Raw genomic sequence first — 16,807 nt, forward strand, 5'->3', positions numbered from 1 at the left:
AACGGTCAAAGACAATTTTTCATAAACAAGTAGACCACGTGTGTGGTCCTGAGGGTGACTTTGTGCACCACTTCCTTCCAAGTCATTCCATGGGTTTTGTGACTTATATTTCTTTGTCTCATCATGAAAAGAATTATATAACAGAATTTGAACTATTCACAATCATTACATGAATTACACTTACCACAACTTCTTCAACTAGGCCTATACACCATATGGCGATGTCCAGTATTTATTCGACTTGAGTCTGATCTGATTATGTACTGTGCAGATTATGTACTGGAATAGTTTCATGAACTACATCCCACAGGATGCATCCAAACATAGTCCAAACATTTCTTCATGGAGTTATGGGGTGTGATTTCACTGGATAAAGGAAGGATGCAACTGCAGACCCTTTAAACACAACATCATGTCATTAAAAACAATAAACTGGATGTTGTATGTAAACCATAAATAAAACCCTTGGGTGCACTTGCATGACTGTTGGCAACTACTTTAATAAAAGTATGCATTCTTCATGAAACCAGTGGTAGGTTATAGCTAAATGCTGGTGGTAAATATTCCTAGCAGCATGTCATTCCTTATCAAATAAAGCTGTGGCCTCCAAGGTGGTGGACTCCTGATTTATGTGTTCCTTGCTGATGGTCAGTATTTCCAGTTTTTAACTTTATTGACTTGCAATATTTACTTTTTTAGGCTATTTGACTTTTACTATAAACTAATCATTTTCCTGTAATGTTAAAATAACATTTCATAATAATACAATGTTTATTGTACATAATACAATGTTTATTGATGTCATTGTAAGTAACTTTGGACAAGTGTCTGCTAAATACCATAAACATAAATCAGATTCTTTAACAGGTGACATGTTTCCTGCTTTGGGACTAAGCCTGTCGCACGTCCGCGGGAGCCGTTAAGTCAGCTGCAGGGTCATCAGCTAGAGACTGCAGTCAGCATAGGAGTAAATAACAAGGCTGATTAGACAAATCAGAATAATCAGAATATATTTAAATGATTTATATTGCACAGCTACTGTCTAGGCACTTTACAGAGTTAGGGCCTAAACATTTTAATAAACAGGAAGAAAGAAGAAGATGTGATGCTGGATGACTTCACCAGATGCTTTTGTCCAAAGCAACTTACATTTGACTTATATTTGAACCAAAGACCAAACAAAACACACTAGGTAGGTCAGTCTTCCCTCCACTGCTTCCCGAGAAATTTCACAATATTTTATTGTTTGGAGGACAGGCTGCCCTCATGTTTGTTTCCCGTTCACAGAACCAGGGCTGTGTAAGAACAGCTTTTCTTACAATGTACTCAGAGAATGGAGAGCTATCAGATTGTGACAATATATTTGCTGAATATTACAAATAGTGTTCTGTGAGTATTAACTTCTTCGCATCGCTTACCCTACCTTTAAGGGGGAATCGGTGCTCCGAAGTCAGTAGGTAACTGAATATCTGTACACCTAGTCAGCACCTAAAGGATGTTTCCAGATAAACACCAGTTTTCATATCCAATCTACCACAATTGTTGCCCTTGCATTGTCCACCCCAAACACCACACTATTGCTTTGTTTTCAAATACAAAAAAAATATGTGGACCTCTGTATTTGCACACAGCAAAACACACTATTACAGTGTTAGGGGACATTTCCTCTGATAAAAACTGGTTCAAAGACTGCAATTTTTGATGAAGTGCTATCCATCATTCAGCAGCTGAGGGTAGCAGCAGATTTGGACAGTTATACATTTGATGTATCTGGAGTAAATTTAGGGATTTTACGTGATTTCAAGCCCATAACACTCCACACATTCAGCGATCACCTCATGATGCAGGATACTATGCGTCCTGATAAAGTTCCATTGGCCTTTGGAATTAAAATAGCCCCACATCATCACATACCCTTCACCATACCTAGAGATATCATGGTTTTATTTCAGTTAGCCTAATATCTGGTTTAATTTGCATTGAACTCACTGGCTAACTGAAATATGTGATGATGTGGGGTTATTTTAATTCTAAAGGCCAAGGGAACTTTATCTACCTGCCTCTATGGGAATTTAACATAGGGGGTCCCTTAATTATGATCCCCTGTATTTTAAGGAATAACATTTATTTATTTATTTACGATACATGAAAATTTTTGTCCTTAAAGGTTGGATTTTTCCTCATTTATTTAATTAAGGCATTAAGATCAATTTCCAAAAGATGATTTTTTATTCCTCTTTTTAGTCAACGTTAGCATGGGTTCCTTAACTCAGTGTTTCCCAAACTTTTTTTCTGGCGACCCACTTTTTAAAAATGACAGACCATCGCGACCCATTTCACTTCAAATCTACTCTGCAACCACCAATATTTTTTTAGGCCACAGGTTCTCCAACTTTTCTATGCCTCCCCCAACCATAGGATCCCTCCTTTGAACACGGTTGTGTTGCATTTTGAGCACCATCAGCATGAAAAGTTGGAAATGAATACTGAAAAGATACGTTTTAATGCGCATCCGAGAGTAGGGGAAATTTTCGCATGTTGTGCAGTCGTCATTCGTCAGCATAGTTAGCTTTTCTAAAAAAAATGTTGTAGGCTACGTTGCGTTGCAGACAAATGGGTCCATAACACTGTGGACGTCAATTCCAATGTAAACAACAAATAACTCAAGTCGTTATATTGTATTGTTGTATTATATTATATTGTATAGTTGTTATATCAGAAAAAGAGGTGTTTGCGCAATAGCCGGAAGAATGCGCCTTTACTTTGAGCGAGGTAGAAAACGAGAGGAATAGTGTTTAAAATGCCCATTTAAATTGTAGACTATAATGCACTGTTGTGCATTTTAAATCAGAAATAAGAATGTGAGGAGGTTGCTATTAACTTTAAAGATTGCATCTGCAATCGAAACTGTATGCCAATTTAATGGCCTTATGTCCGGTCTATGGATGTCTGCTTTAGTTGACAGAGCGGTCACTAGATTTGAATCGGTAAAGTTGAGGAGCTGGTATCTATTAATGTTCGTGCAAATAGGCGGATTCATGTCCCTTGCAGTTTGCAACTGCGAGGTACATGGCAGGCGCCCCACAGAACGGTTTCATTTTGAGGAAGATATCCATGCTGGCACCCCCTCTGCGATGCGTTCGTCCCCCAGTTTCATGCGCCAGTTTCATGAGCTTTTATGAAAAAACCGTGACTGTGGTAGTTCACAATCTACATCCTAATAGAAAACTGTTAGCTTTCCTGGTATCAAATGACAAATGGTATCAGTTAGGCCTATAACACAACATAAATTGTGCTGGCGACCCAAATAAAATCTCCTGCGACGACCCAGACTTTGGGAAACACTGCCTTAACTCGTACAACATAGATAACATTTCCTGTGTATTAGCCGCATTGTGTATAAGCCGCAGGATAGTGTTTTATGCAAGTTAAAAGAAACAAAACCATATTAATACCATATTAACTGCCCCGTGTATTAACCTCATAACTGAAGACATTTAGAAAAATCTATGTATAAGCTGGGGCTAATAGTTGGGAAATTAATAAATATATATTAGGGCTAGGGATAGGGTCAAAATAACGTGTTTATTTCGATTAATTCATTACAGAAAAAATAACACGTAAAAAAAAAATAACGCTGATTAATCACATTTCCTAGTAACCTTTGACCAGTGCAGTTCTGGCTAGTGACTGAAGGAGGCAGACAAGAAAGCCCTGCTTGGTCCAGTGTATGGAACATTTAGCCTATGTTTTTTTTTTTCACGCCCAGATGGAACTGTTGACAGGAGCATGTTCTCTGCGATTTTTGCAGTAAGGAATTTCCGTACCATAGGAGTTTGTCATCACCTCAATGCAAGCAAACGGGAAGGAAGGTATGAGTTAGCACACCCCAGCATTGTCAACGTTAACTTTGCAAAATTATTGTTTAGGCTCCTTTAGGCGACATATGACTGACTAACTAACTAATCAACGAACTCCCTTACTATATCGACTGCATTACCTCGGTGTTAGGGGTAGGCCTACTGCATGTCAACAGTGAGTGGAAACTTTAGTCATTTGCATTTAGCATGCTAAAAAACATCTCGTGAGAATGTGAGAATCGTGAAACATTACCTTATCAGTAAATATAGCTCTTTGTTGTTAATCCTTCGCCTCCACAACAAAAGCATTTTCATTGTGTACAGGGGGAATAAGTCATAAGTAGCCTTGGAAACTGATTGCTTTAAAGTCTATAATGTTGGTTTGGCCAATGAAAAGCCAAACCAACATTATAGACTTTAAAGCAATCAGTTTCCAATTATGCCAACATTTTAATTGAAATATGTTTAAAATACTTTCATGGCAAAAATGGATATATGTGATTAATTTCGATGAATTAATCAGAGTAGGTAATTCATTTGATTAATTGTTTTAATCGGTTGACAGCCCTAATATATAGTGTTTATTGTCATTTATGTTTGACCAAAATAAAGCAACAAGAAACTGAGATGTCGACTGATATCCATCTTAACTTTCAGGTTTTGTTGTTGGCTTTCCCTCTAAATTCAATTATAGCACCTTGGTCTCATTAGCCTTCTTTTCAATTGATCTTTTATACCTTTCTGTGGCTCTCTAATGGTTTTAAATAGTAATATCTAATTTCATGACTATATACCGACGTCACAAGTAATATTTTTTTAGGTTGATTTGTGATAATTGTCTCCTAAACATAAAGCCTTGACCTGAACTGTTGGCAAAAAAAGACATGATAAGGTCATCAAGATTATAATGCACCAAACAAGCCATTCAAATAAAGGTTTTTACTGGAAGATGCCATCCAATGCTCATACAATCATTAAATTATAATAATGGACTTCATTACTACTTTTCAAAATGAACATAAAACAATAATCATAAACCTGTACATACCTGTGCTCAAAGACACAAAATCTTAATCCATCACATACAGTCCATCTAAACCATTTCTTTGTTGAGGCACTAAACATAAAAAAACACTTCAAAAATAAAAGATCAGACTTTTTTTTTGGGGGGGGGGGGGGGGGGGTACCAAAATCTTAAAACTAAATACGATGGTTGTCATTACTTGTCTTTGATACCAAACATCAAACACAGCACAAATATGAACAGATTTGCACAATTTCACTTCTGAATATAACAACCCTCATTCAAACTTCACAGTGATTGTTCTCTTCCCAATGGGCCTTCCATGCAATTCTTTAACAGCAGTCAATGCTTCACGGTGTGATTCAAACACAACTGAAGCAGAACTAGTCATAGTACGTCGGTCACACTTCACAGTCACAGATCCTGGGATCACTCTGTAGCCATAGCAGAAATCATAGATCTCATCATATTTGATCCGTACTGGCAGATTTGACAGTATCACACAGGTGGGGCTATCAGAACGTTGCCCAGGAGGCCCAAAGCCTTGATTCAAGGGGCCTTCTCCTCTGCCTCCAAAAGCATCATGGTGGTCTAACTGTAGGTCATACTGGTCTTCTCTTCGGCCAAAAGTTTGAACAGGCATATCATCACGGTGTGGGTGGATGTCTGGTGGAGACAAGCCCTCTGTATACACTTTGTCTGCAGGGAAATTCGGTCTGCCATCTTGCCTTGCCGGATACCTCACCTCTCCAGTTTCCCTTGGAATTTCATTCGGGCCAAAACCTATCTGGTCTGATATACCAAACTCTCGCATTTGAGCCCTGGTGATGCATTTCAACATAACCTCTGAACCCAGAAAACGTTGCCCATTCAAAGACTGTGCCATCATTGCCTCGTTTTCAGTTTGGAAAATCATCAGTGCCTCACCAAGTCCAGCTCCATGTTCATCTCGAAGAAGAATGAGGGAATCATCGGAAATTCTAAAGCCATGAAAAAAGTCCATAATCTCCACCTTTCGAACATCAAAAGGGAGATTGCGCACATAGAGACAAATTCTGTCCGAGTCAAACCCATCTCTGCCATGGGATGGTGACCTTTGACCTGAATGGCTGGGCTCCTCTGGGTCTTCTAGCTGCTGGTTCATTGACTGCAGCATAGCGATCATCCTTTCTTTAGAAACTGGAGATACGTTCACAGTTTTGTTGCACAACTCTTCCCTATGGTGAGACAGGCCAGCACAATAGTCCCTTAGGCTACTGAACAAGACAAGGGCAGTCCTTGTCCTTTTCCCATATTTATCGTTAACATGAATGATCTGATCATCCTTTAAGGGAATGGGGTGGAAAAAATCTTTCAAGTCCTTCTTCTCCACAGCATAAGAAAGGTTATCCACAAGCACACAAAACTCTTCCTTAGCAGGAGAGGCAGACCGAGAACGGTACGGCACCGGTGAGCGTGATTTGGGGCGATCAGGTTCATGTTTTCTTGAAGTGTACGTAGGGCTTGGCATGGTACTGTACCCAGTGGGGTTTGGGACTGGTTCTGGTTCACTGTCTCCACCTGCCAGCAACCACTTCTTCTCTGCACTTGGATTGACGCGAACGTACCGAGATCCAATGTATTCACGGTCCCTCTTCAGACCCTCAGCAGCATCTTGAGCTGTAGCAAATTTTACCATGCCAGCTCCGCTTGGCTTGCCTTGATTATTTCTGAAAATAATAATGTCCTCAACCCGCAATCCCTCAAAAAACTGAAGGATGTCTTCTTTTGTGGCAGAAAATGGCATGCCGTACAGATGCAAGTACAAGTCATCTCTGCTTTCTTGTCCAGGTTGTCTTATCTGACTGCGCCTCCCACTGGAAAGTGACCTATTTCCAACCTCTGGGTGAGGATTTCCATCTGCTCTATGTCTTTCCACGGAAGGTTTCCCACCAAAAGACAAAGGCTCAGCTTCTGTAGATCGACCATTATCTTTGTACGTCCTCCTAGGATTGGCATCTGGCTTTTTAGTGCTTGCCTCTAGAACTTTTTGCATCTCCGATCTGCTACTCAGCAGTAAGTTAACAGGGGACCCCTTAATGCAACCGCCTGAGCGAGACATTGCACGCCTGGCATCTTCGTCAGATGCAAAGATGATGAATGCTTCCTCAAGCTCGCCACCAATGATATGCACCCCACCATCTGGGATTTTGAGGCCAGTGAAGAAACTGCGAATATCCTCAGAACCAGCCGTGATTCTGAGTCCCTGTAATCGGATGACCACCGCCATAACGAAGAACAAAACAACAGCACCTGCAGACAGAGGGGCATATAAAACAGCATTATTGGTGACACAACAAAGCCACCACACCAGCTCCCAAAGCCTTTCTTCTCTATGCTGTCTCAACACCAGTCCAAACGCACTTGAGTAGAGAAGGCTAAGCTGCATACTGACCATTTAACATTTCTTCTACAATTGACTGCATTCACACTGAAGCAAATGTATTCAAACCTTGGAGAAATTTTGAGCAATTCTCAAAAGATAAATATTCTGCCATCCTGCCCTAATGGGGAAGTTGGTTAAACTGACAGCACTCTTCCAGTTCATGCAGAATCATCCACATCAAACAACTTTCTGTTAATTGTTTCCACATAGCAGTCTTTAAATCCATTAAAGGCTGGTGATGCATTCTCTTGTGTTCTTTGGTATGAAAACCACATGCTTTTGTCCATTTCATATATGCTAAAAGGTTCACTACATTCAATTGGTTTAACTTGGGATGGACATGGTTACAAGAAGTTGACAATGAGTTTCCAAATTCACCTGTGGAAATTCTCACAATGGCATCATCAATAAACGCATATTCTGTGTTTGTCTCTTCACAGAATCAGTTTCACTTTCAAATATTTTCCACACCGAGGAAAACGATTCTTTCGGCAATTCGTTGGAACTCCCTCATCCAAACATGTTATCTTGGCAGCTTCAAATCCATACCATACCCATATGAAGCCCTTATATCCATATATCCACAGAGAACACTCCAGAAATGTTTCAGTCCGTCACCCAATCACTACAAAACACCGCAGGACCAAAAGGTCTAAATCCTTCACATCACACGCCAGTCCTCACCTTATCCAGAGACTTTCCAATGAGGAGATACAACACTCAAAGAATCCTCCATAGAAATGCATGGGGTTAGTTCGTAACACCGATATGGCAGTTGTCTACACATATCCCATCCCTTCCTCTAGGCTATGCCTCCCTCATTCACTTGAATAGGAAAATAGCTGCCAGATAACTGCCCAAAGTGCGTTACCAAGATGGCCACTGAGTGGGGGGACTTGCCTTATCCCTGCAACAGCAAAATGCCTATAACACAACACAATACAATGCATTTGTCCATGCACAATACATTGCCAATATTTGGTAGAGTGGCATAGGGTCAGTTATGGGTGTAACCAGATAATTCCAAGTGTAATGATACTGAGTGCTACCACCATGGGCAGTATCAGAAGATAATTACGTAGATTCAGAATCTTATATCTTATTAGGAAGCAGCCCCGTGGAGAGTAAAAATAGTTACAAGAGGCATAGACAAAGTAAAAGTTGCCTGGTCTTTAGCAGACTCTTTTATCAAAAGCAACAGACTCACACCAGCTGGTTCAGGAATCGAACCCGGGTCGACCGATTTTCAGGCAGTTACTGTTACTGTTGCGTCACCACACCCATACGAGCTCCAAGTGCCATACAAAACTACCATACATCAATTTCTTACAAACAGGATAACAGTGGCATGGTCCCAACCTCCTCTGGATTTTACTGTTCCTCCTTTCACCAACGTTTGTGCACTGTGGTGTGGCTGAGCATGTAAAAGAAGAGACAAGACACCTGTATTTCAACAGGTGCAACAGAAGTATCTGGTAGATGACTGATTAAAAATGGGGCATGTGCCCCATTAAAAGATGCAATGTTTGATGACAAAAAAATAAATAAATAGTAAAACATAATCCGTGGTTTGTTCATAGGATCCTTAACAAAAAAAACATTCACAAATGTAAATTGGTCCAAGTTCAAATGGACCAGAAAACAAAACACCAGCGTTCGCACAGAGAACCCAAACAGAGAAGACACCTGAAACTTTAACGGAATCAACCACTGACTATAAATAACAACCTCGACCACTTTAAATGGTTAATCACGACGAAGAGGGAGGAATATCAATCTCTTGCCTTTGTTCATGTCTGCAGGCGGCTATGCAAATCAATTCCACTCAAATGGCTACCATCATCTGGCTTAAATCATTTAGATGAAGTCAATACAAATAAAACAACGGCGCAATCGCTTTGGTAACACGCACAACGTTATTTTCTTTGATGTTCACCTTAGAACACACTGTAAACAAGACAACGCCATAAACAGACATAAAAGACACTAGCGACCACGACAGGTTTGCTGAGCGCCGCACCAGCCAAAAGCATAAAACGGACCCTACCATGTCCACTGGGATGCAATCGCCGTACCAGACTACTCCAATAGCCTAACCTCAGTGTCTTCAATCAACCTTAAACACAAGATTGCCAGGTGTCGACAGAGAGGAATAAAACCACACTACATTGAGCATCTTGATAGTTTCATGCTCGGGCGTTGACCAAAATTAAAGTTAGCAACCCAGGTGCTAACGTTAGGCTCGTGTTAACATGTGGTGCTATGTTATTGCTCTATTGGTTTGACTAAATAAGAATGCATTTAGCAAGTATAAGTTACCAAAACATTCATTTTCCTTATTGAGTAGGACCTGGAACAGATATTAGTCAGTTCAAATATAGCCTTAAAAGCTAAATCGCTAACGTTAACGTTAGGCCTCCATGCCCAACATGGAAGAACATCAGCTAGTGCTAGATAATTACGATGGCTAATGTTAGCAATGCAACGTTAACCTTTGCTGCTCCAAAATATCAGCAAAGCACTTACGATTATCTCGAATTAACAAAGGCTTCTCAATAGGTGTAGTCAGTCCCGTTGTTCAACTATGGATATGGCTGGGCTAAAAACCTTCTGACAACAACAGAGGTTAGCCTACGACCAAACCGGTTCACTGCATAGCTCAAGGCAAAGCGAAGAAAGTGCGAGCAAATTTCAATATGGCCACCATTGACAAATATTTCAAAATAAAAGTCGTGCCTATCAGTGAATAAAAATGATAACATTTAAAACGCAGTGTTAAGTACAATACATTTGATGTACAAAAGCACAATAAACGCAGGTCTAGGCCTAGGGCTGGACAAAAACTGAAAGGCCCTCTTGAATAGCTATAGGAATTGTTCAGCGGAAAAATATGAAATTTCATCATGAATTGTGGGAAATAGGCTACAGTAATTTTCTTACAAGGAAAAATATCTACATGAGCCATTCAAACGGTTTCAGGTGTGTACTGCTTAAGAGCAAATTTACTCCACAAAGAGTGTAGATTAGGGATATTCCAGCAGAAAGACTTTATCCTTCATAAAAATCTGAGGGTTGTGTTCTTGAGGTAACTGAAATCAGACAATGATGACAATAGGCTACCTTTTATACCCCCGAAATTCCTTGTACTAAATTCCTTAAACAATTACATTTTCTGGAAACTTTTAATAAACACAATTATCAAATTAAAAACTGCTGACCACCAGGCCCACTCCAGTTATAAGACATATCATACATATCAGAGTTATTAACCTTTAACTGAACTTACAGATGAATATGGACTGAATATATGAAAAGCATAATATGGGTACCACACGGAATGATACTGTAATAGTTGAAATACGATTAATGATGAAAGCCACAGAAAAATGCTCCAACAAGAGCTGAAAGATGGACTTTAAAAAAATTAAAATAGGCTACACTTGGCCTACAATAGGCTAATCAAACTGAACATTAAATTAGGTAGCTGGGATACCAACAAACTGTGTCACCTTGATCTGGGATTTAAATTAAATCCTCATAATAAGTAGTTTGAGAAACTATAAGTTGACATGGTAAGTCTTAACCAGTCACATACAGGCCTATTGAATGAATACAAATGGTCTGATTGCAAAATCAATAGATTGTGCTCCCATAATATGAATTCCTAACATAGCATGAGAAAACATGTTGATAATGCCTGAATTGCCTCTGTAAGAATCAGTGCATATGCCTGAGATGTAGCCTATGTGTGTTAGAAGGGTTCCCACACTAAAAAATCATTGCGTTTGGCTGCATGGCATATGTGACGGTAGACAGCTGGTATGATTTTGGTAGGGTTTAGTTCCCTTGCAGGCTCCTAATCTAAGGTGCTGCAAGTCACAGATTTGAGCCCATGGCTGAGTCAATGAGGCACAACACAGTTACATGATGCAAGTATGTGTCACAAAACGTTGAAACTTTTTGAAGTTTTAGTCTGACGCTTTTTACTGGCAAACTTCCTCAAAGTAAATTAGTTTGTTGTGTCATTTTTGCCCCCATGTGGTCTGGAGTATAGATAGAGGCTCTTTGCCCATTTTATGATCTCTGTTAGGATACTACATTTACATCCAAAACTAATTAAATTTAAGGAACAAAAATCAAGCGAAGAGAGCTTAAATACGTAATCGACTTCATTGACAATGGCCAAACTGTAAAAGCAGAAAATAGAGCTGTGTCAGAACACACATTACATTGCAGTTTGTTGGGTATGGGGCTGTGTATGCTAAGCCACGGACCGTGGAAACGAGTGTTGCTGGGCTCTACGAGCCACGAACGCTACGAGCCACTTTGGGGCAGCTGTGGCCTACTGGTTAGGGCTTCGGGCTTGTAACCAAAGGGTTGCCAGTTTGATCCCCGACCAGTAGGAAAAATGTGGGCAGGGAAAGTGGTTGAGCACTGCTCTCCTATGCCCACATCCACGGCTGAAGTGCCCTTGAGCAAGGCACCTAACCCCTCACTGCTCCCCAAGCGCCACTGTAGCAGGCAGCTCACTGCTCCGGGTTAGTGTGTGCTTCACCTCACTGTGTGTTCACTGTGTGCTGTGTGTGTTTCACTAATTCACGGATTGGGATAAATGCAGAGACCAAATTTCCCTCACAGGATCAAGAGTATATATACTTATAAATGGACAGAAACAAAACAGTTTAAATCCATCAAAGAACTGTGAATTTCTCCAAAATTATTGAAACACCCCATCTGAGGTTGAATGTTGATCCATTTTTGATTTGAGGGTTTACTACACTTTGCTTTTGGCAATTTGATGAGTAAAAACAATTTCTTTCACATTTAATAAGCTGGATTTTGGTAGAAACTCTGATAGAGCTATAGCTAGACATAAGGAAGAATTTTATTTATTTTAGAAGTGCGGCTCCCAGAACCTTCCTGCTGTGAGGTAGTTGTTTTGTAATTTATATTTAAAGACACAGAGAATTCAGTTACAAAACTATGATTCTCACAGGCAAATACACATGGCCACAGAACCACTACATTTAAAATGAGCAGTCACACAAAATAGCCACAATAAAATGCAAAAGAGAGTGCCACAAAAGAATGATGACAAGTATTTTCTAGTATAAGCATTTTTACATAGTTCCATAAAACATCATTACATTTTATCCAAGTATTTATGACTGGACATACAGTCCTGAGCTGTCAATGTGTATCATATTCTTCCATGACATTTAATAGAGTGTCCAAAGCCTGCTTAAAGTCTTGGTGCTCCACACCATAGCGTTCATACCAGTGCAGATAAGCTCGCACACCAATCTTCTCTTTGGTTCGTTGCACCACGTGACTGAGCAAAGAGGTGACACTGCTGTGATTGGAGCAAACTGTAAGGAGTTGTGCATTTGGTGACAGACAAACTTCATTACAAGGATCTGAAAACAAACATATAATAAATAATTACACACACACTTAATATATTATGCTATACTATTCGATAACAAATGCATAAAAACATCTGATGGACAATATTGATTACCTGTCCAGTGATCAATGGGAAGGGGGTTCCATGTTACACAACGATGTCCTCGCTTTAGTTTATTAAGTGCACTGGACATTACGAAAGAGTTGTCCTGATCACCTCTTGCCACTGCAAGAACAGCCCGACTAGTGTACTGAATTCAGTCAAGGCGATCTGTCTGTATGTTTAGTGTAATGTACTAGTCAATGGAGTACATGAAAAAGCAAATTGAATGATACTACTACAAATGATGTACTAGAAAAAAGAGCAATGTAACAAATTGGGAAATAGGATCTGAAATCACAGTGTAGGTAGATGCAGGAATAATTTTTAAAGATACAGGTCTTCCTGCAATAGACCCCTGTGGTACACACTGGAGAGTACTGCTTGCCAAACTGTCCCATTTAACTTTTTCTCTGAGGAGAGTAAGGAGAGAAGTAAAACGCTCTTATCCATTTGAACTGTATTTATACTTCAGTCTCTTATAATCTAGGTAGTGACCTAAATTTGAACGAATGAATGAATGAATGAATGAATGAACACACCTTATGCACGAAAGGCTCATTTGTTTCCGGTGGAACGTTAGCTGGGTTGTACCGGCATTTTCTGTTATATTCTGCTCCTTACATTTTCACTCCAACAATGAAAATATTGTTTGCCCAATAATAACAATATTAACGCATACATCCTTTTACATTGTAACATGGAGGTGCAGCAACAAACCGGGGTCCGTGTAGACACTAATTACATTAACAATAGTGGCAGGTTCGAACACACCTGGCTCCGCTGGAAATAAATGAGCTACCTGAAGAGCCTTTCGTGCATAAGGCCCATTAACTGCATTATGGAATGGCAGCAGCATTGATGAGATCTCACCTGGAGTTTGCCTGAGTGGTGAGCAGGAGCTTAGCTGCAGGCATTGGGCACACAGACCGAATCAGCTCCCAAGGCTCCATACCCAAACTCCAACCACTGCACACATGCAATTGTGCAATGAGCAGTCACACTGAAATGAACTGAGGCTGCACAATGATCCTACATTTTTGATAAGGGTTAACTTTAAATTAAATACATTTAATTAGAACATTTTCATAAAACCTGCACTATTTTGATGTAATGGGCTGCAAAACAATTGTTAATGTTTCAAAATCATAATCATAACAAAATTGCATTAATGAGATGAAATACATAAAATATGATCAATGTACACTCTAAAGAATATTGTAACAACACAAATATAAACACTGGTCTGTTGTTACCTGGCAGTTGTGAGGCTGTGAACAGGAAGCAGAAGTCCAGCCATACATGAGACAATATGCTTATTCATGAATGAAAGAGTGCCTTGTGACAGACCACTAGAAAAGCCAGATACACAAACATGTTTGTTCTGTGGGACCCTGCTATAGCTGAGGGCCTGGTCATTGTGAAACAGGAGGATGCCATCAGAACTCCTACAGAAAAAAGACAGTGCTTCATCAAGCATGGCACACCATGAGCAATTATCAATTGCTGAATGCTGCATTATGTCATAGCTAGACTCCCATACAAACAAAAAACTCATATGGTGTAGACATTGCATGTCAACACAAGGAAGTGAAACAATGATTGTTCACAAAATTAAACAAAATGACAAATAATATCTGGGATGATGTAACAAACAATATATGTGCTTGTTTTCATCAGCAGGATCTACCTCTGTAACGCAGACAGGCACAGAAGGCTGTTGTAGTGCTGGAGTGGGCTCTCTCCACTCTGATGCGGAACCACCGACACTGTGAGAATGTGACTCACAGGAAACTCTGCCCGAATCTCCTCACAAAGCCGTGAGCCCAGTCCTGAGGGAGCAAAAACACCAGCGATGTCAATGGCAGATCCATAGTGTCCAAGCATCCAAGTGTAACAGTAGCCAGCTAGTACGATGGCTGTGCAGTATGCACGTTAAGTAAATGTCCCTCCCAATGTCTTATGAGACATGCTAGTAAGAGATGCTAGCACCCAAGGGTTTTAGTTCCATTGCTAGCACGCCCCTCGCTCCAAACCAGATGGTGTTGCAAGTTGCAGGTTCGAGTGCGGGCAGGTACCGTGCAGTCGGTCAGACAGGTCTGCAGGTCTGAACTGCGCGGTCCGGCTTAAAACTAAGCACACACCTAGGCCTCACCACTTACTTTAAGTTCCACAAGCGGTCATACACTAAAACATACTGAGAGTTGCCAGTAGAACAATTATTATCTTCCAACACTTCCTTGTTCACAGGAACACTTCCCTGTACAATTATGATTTCAGTGACACAATAGATTAAACTCCTAGATAATTATCCTCGATAATTGCTTTATTACAATACAGTACTTTGTCACACATGTGGCCAGTTTCCCAACCACTGATTAAGCCTACTCTTAAAGGCTAAAATTAAAGTTTTTTTCTAATGGAGATTGTCGTTGGGAGTTTTCTTTCAGTCTAGGACTAACTTAATCCATGTATTGAAAACCAGTCCACAATGTTTACCGAACTGTATTTTCTAAGTGTTTCAACCTTCCTTCACTGACCATATGCTGATGTACAGTGATGAACTGATCCAGTGACCAAAAAGATAATTGATGTGATTCTGTGGAACTCACCAGATCCCGTGCCTCCACTTACACTGTGCAACATTACAGTTCCACCATAGTAATCTCGTCTCTCTGCCTCCTGCCTCACAGCCTCCATCGCTTGATGAAGCAGCTGATCACCCTCTTCAACCCCGTGTCCATGGTAGCCTTGTAATGTATGGGGGAGAAGATGTTATTTCAACATTTTCATCTCACTGTGATGTCTTATACTTTGCTCATTCATTGATACTAGAGAAATGATCAAAACACTATGCATGTGACAAAATAAAGACAAAGAATCCTAATTTGAATGAAGGACAAAGAGCGAGGTCGCTCAATGTGCCTTGTGCATGCTATTGTGTGGCGTGTTGGAATATTGAGCGAACACACTATTGTTTAAGGTTAGAATCTTGCATGGTATTAAATTTGCAGACAGATTTGGCCTCATTAATAAAATTAGCTTTAGTTAGACTTAATACATTGCACACATTTGAAATTAAGGTGTAAAATGTAAGTGTTTGCTAATTGCCATTAATGACAAAAATGGACAAACTTGAAGTTAGTCAACATCCATCAATGCTTCTCTGCAATTTAGTGGCCTACCATAAGCCCAGTTGTTTCCTCTGCCTCCTTTTCCTTGGACAATATTGGACTCCAGTAACTTTCTGTTGAGCAAAACAGTGTTTGAGTCATAGACTAGGCCTACTGAAAATGAATGAAAGAAAAACTGAATATGAAAATAGGCTCACTTATTCCTAACCAGCCGTTGAGTTCTTCTCAAAACCTTGGGCTCGCTATCAACGCACACTACTGCCAAGGTGCCCTCCTTGGCGATGAAAGGAGACCTAGCAAATGAATTGTGTCATCTCAGCAAGACAGCACGAGGGTGTGTAGTGGTAAAGCATGTATATGAGTAAGAATAGATTATTTTTTGCACGTTCACTTCACCTGTGTTCGCATTGCTTGGAGGTTTTTGAAAGCATCTCGCACCACTCAAGGCCCAATTGATTTCCACACTGGCCTATCTGAAGTATCACTGCCGACATGACTGTCAGTGGGCTAAGTGAACGACATGAAATTAGTGAGAAATGAATACACTTTTAAGCCAATCGAACCAGGCACACAACATAAAGTCATAAAATCGACCTACCTGCGAGCCAATTTCACCTTTGTGGTACCCGTCCTATCTAATGCAGTCCCATGCAAAACCACCGAATGTCTTGTCGCGTTGTAAATCACCCGTGCTTTTAGCTATTCAACTCATTTTCAGAGACAAGAAAGTTGGGTAGGACGTTAGTTTTCTACATGGGTTTCAAACAAAAAATTACTCACCTCCCAGTCACAGTTTTCGTCATGGCATGGGTTCGATGGGAGAGGAGGAGTCGTCAAGAGTGTGTTGTACCTAGCCAC

General features: G+C 40.2%; 2 protein-coding genes across 5 annotated transcripts; both read right to left on the reverse strand.

Annotated features, from left to right (window-relative positions):
- Positions 1 to 4,784: 4,784 nt before the first annotated feature.
- rbm12bb (RNA binding motif protein 12Bb) lies at positions 4,785 to 9,969 on the reverse strand. Of its 2 annotated transcripts, none has more exons than XM_076265993.1 (2): positions 9,836 to 9,969; positions 4,785 to 7,176 (listed from the first exon to the last, which is right to left on the reverse strand). In XM_076265993.1, the coding sequence occupies exon 2, from the start codon at positions 7,151 to 7,153 to the stop codon at positions 5,162 to 5,164; it is 1,992 nt and encodes a 663-aa protein (XP_076122108.1). In that variant the 5' UTR covers positions 7,154 to 7,176; positions 9,836 to 9,969; the 3' UTR covers positions 4,785 to 5,161. The 2 variants fall into 2 exon arrangements, with proteins under 2 accessions (XP_076122108.1, XP_076122107.1); XM_076265992.1 differs by having other exon boundaries at positions 4,785 to 8,723.
- A 2,207-nt stretch (positions 9,970 to 12,176) lies between these two features.
- Positions 12,177 to 16,632, reverse strand: LOC143102430 (tubulin delta chain-like). Of its 3 annotated transcripts, XM_076265996.1 has the most exons (11): positions 16,548 to 16,632; positions 16,346 to 16,456; positions 16,147 to 16,242; positions 16,001 to 16,062; positions 15,428 to 15,565; positions 14,506 to 14,647; positions 14,072 to 14,263; positions 13,689 to 13,784; positions 13,153 to 13,228; positions 12,831 to 12,966; positions 12,177 to 12,726 (listed from the first exon to the last, which is right to left on the reverse strand). In XM_076265996.1, exons 2-11 carry the CDS (start codon positions 16,441 to 16,443, stop codon positions 12,500 to 12,502), a joined length of 1,263 nt encoding a protein of 420 aa, XP_076122111.1. In that variant the 5' UTR covers positions 16,444 to 16,456; positions 16,548 to 16,632; the 3' UTR covers positions 12,177 to 12,499. The 3 variants fall into 3 exon arrangements, 2 of the variants coding, with proteins under 2 accessions (XP_076122111.1, XP_076122112.1); XR_012982590.1 differs by lacking the exon at positions 13,153 to 13,228 and having other exon boundaries at positions 12,639 to 12,726; positions 12,831 to 12,990; XM_076265997.1 differs by lacking the exons at positions 12,831 to 12,966; positions 13,153 to 13,228 and having other exon boundaries at positions 12,633 to 12,726.
- Positions 16,633 to 16,807: the final 175 nt, after the last annotated feature.

The sequence above is a fragment of the Alosa pseudoharengus genome, unplaced genomic scaffold, assembly GCF_046254945.1.
Source record: "Alosa pseudoharengus isolate Yale_2024_CS ecotype anadromous, Long Island Sound unplaced genomic scaffold, YU_APseudo_1.1 YU_APseudo_1.1_scf_4, whole genome shotgun sequence".
Taxonomy (NCBI): Eukaryota; Metazoa; Chordata; class Actinopteri; order Clupeiformes; family Clupeidae; genus Alosa; species Alosa pseudoharengus.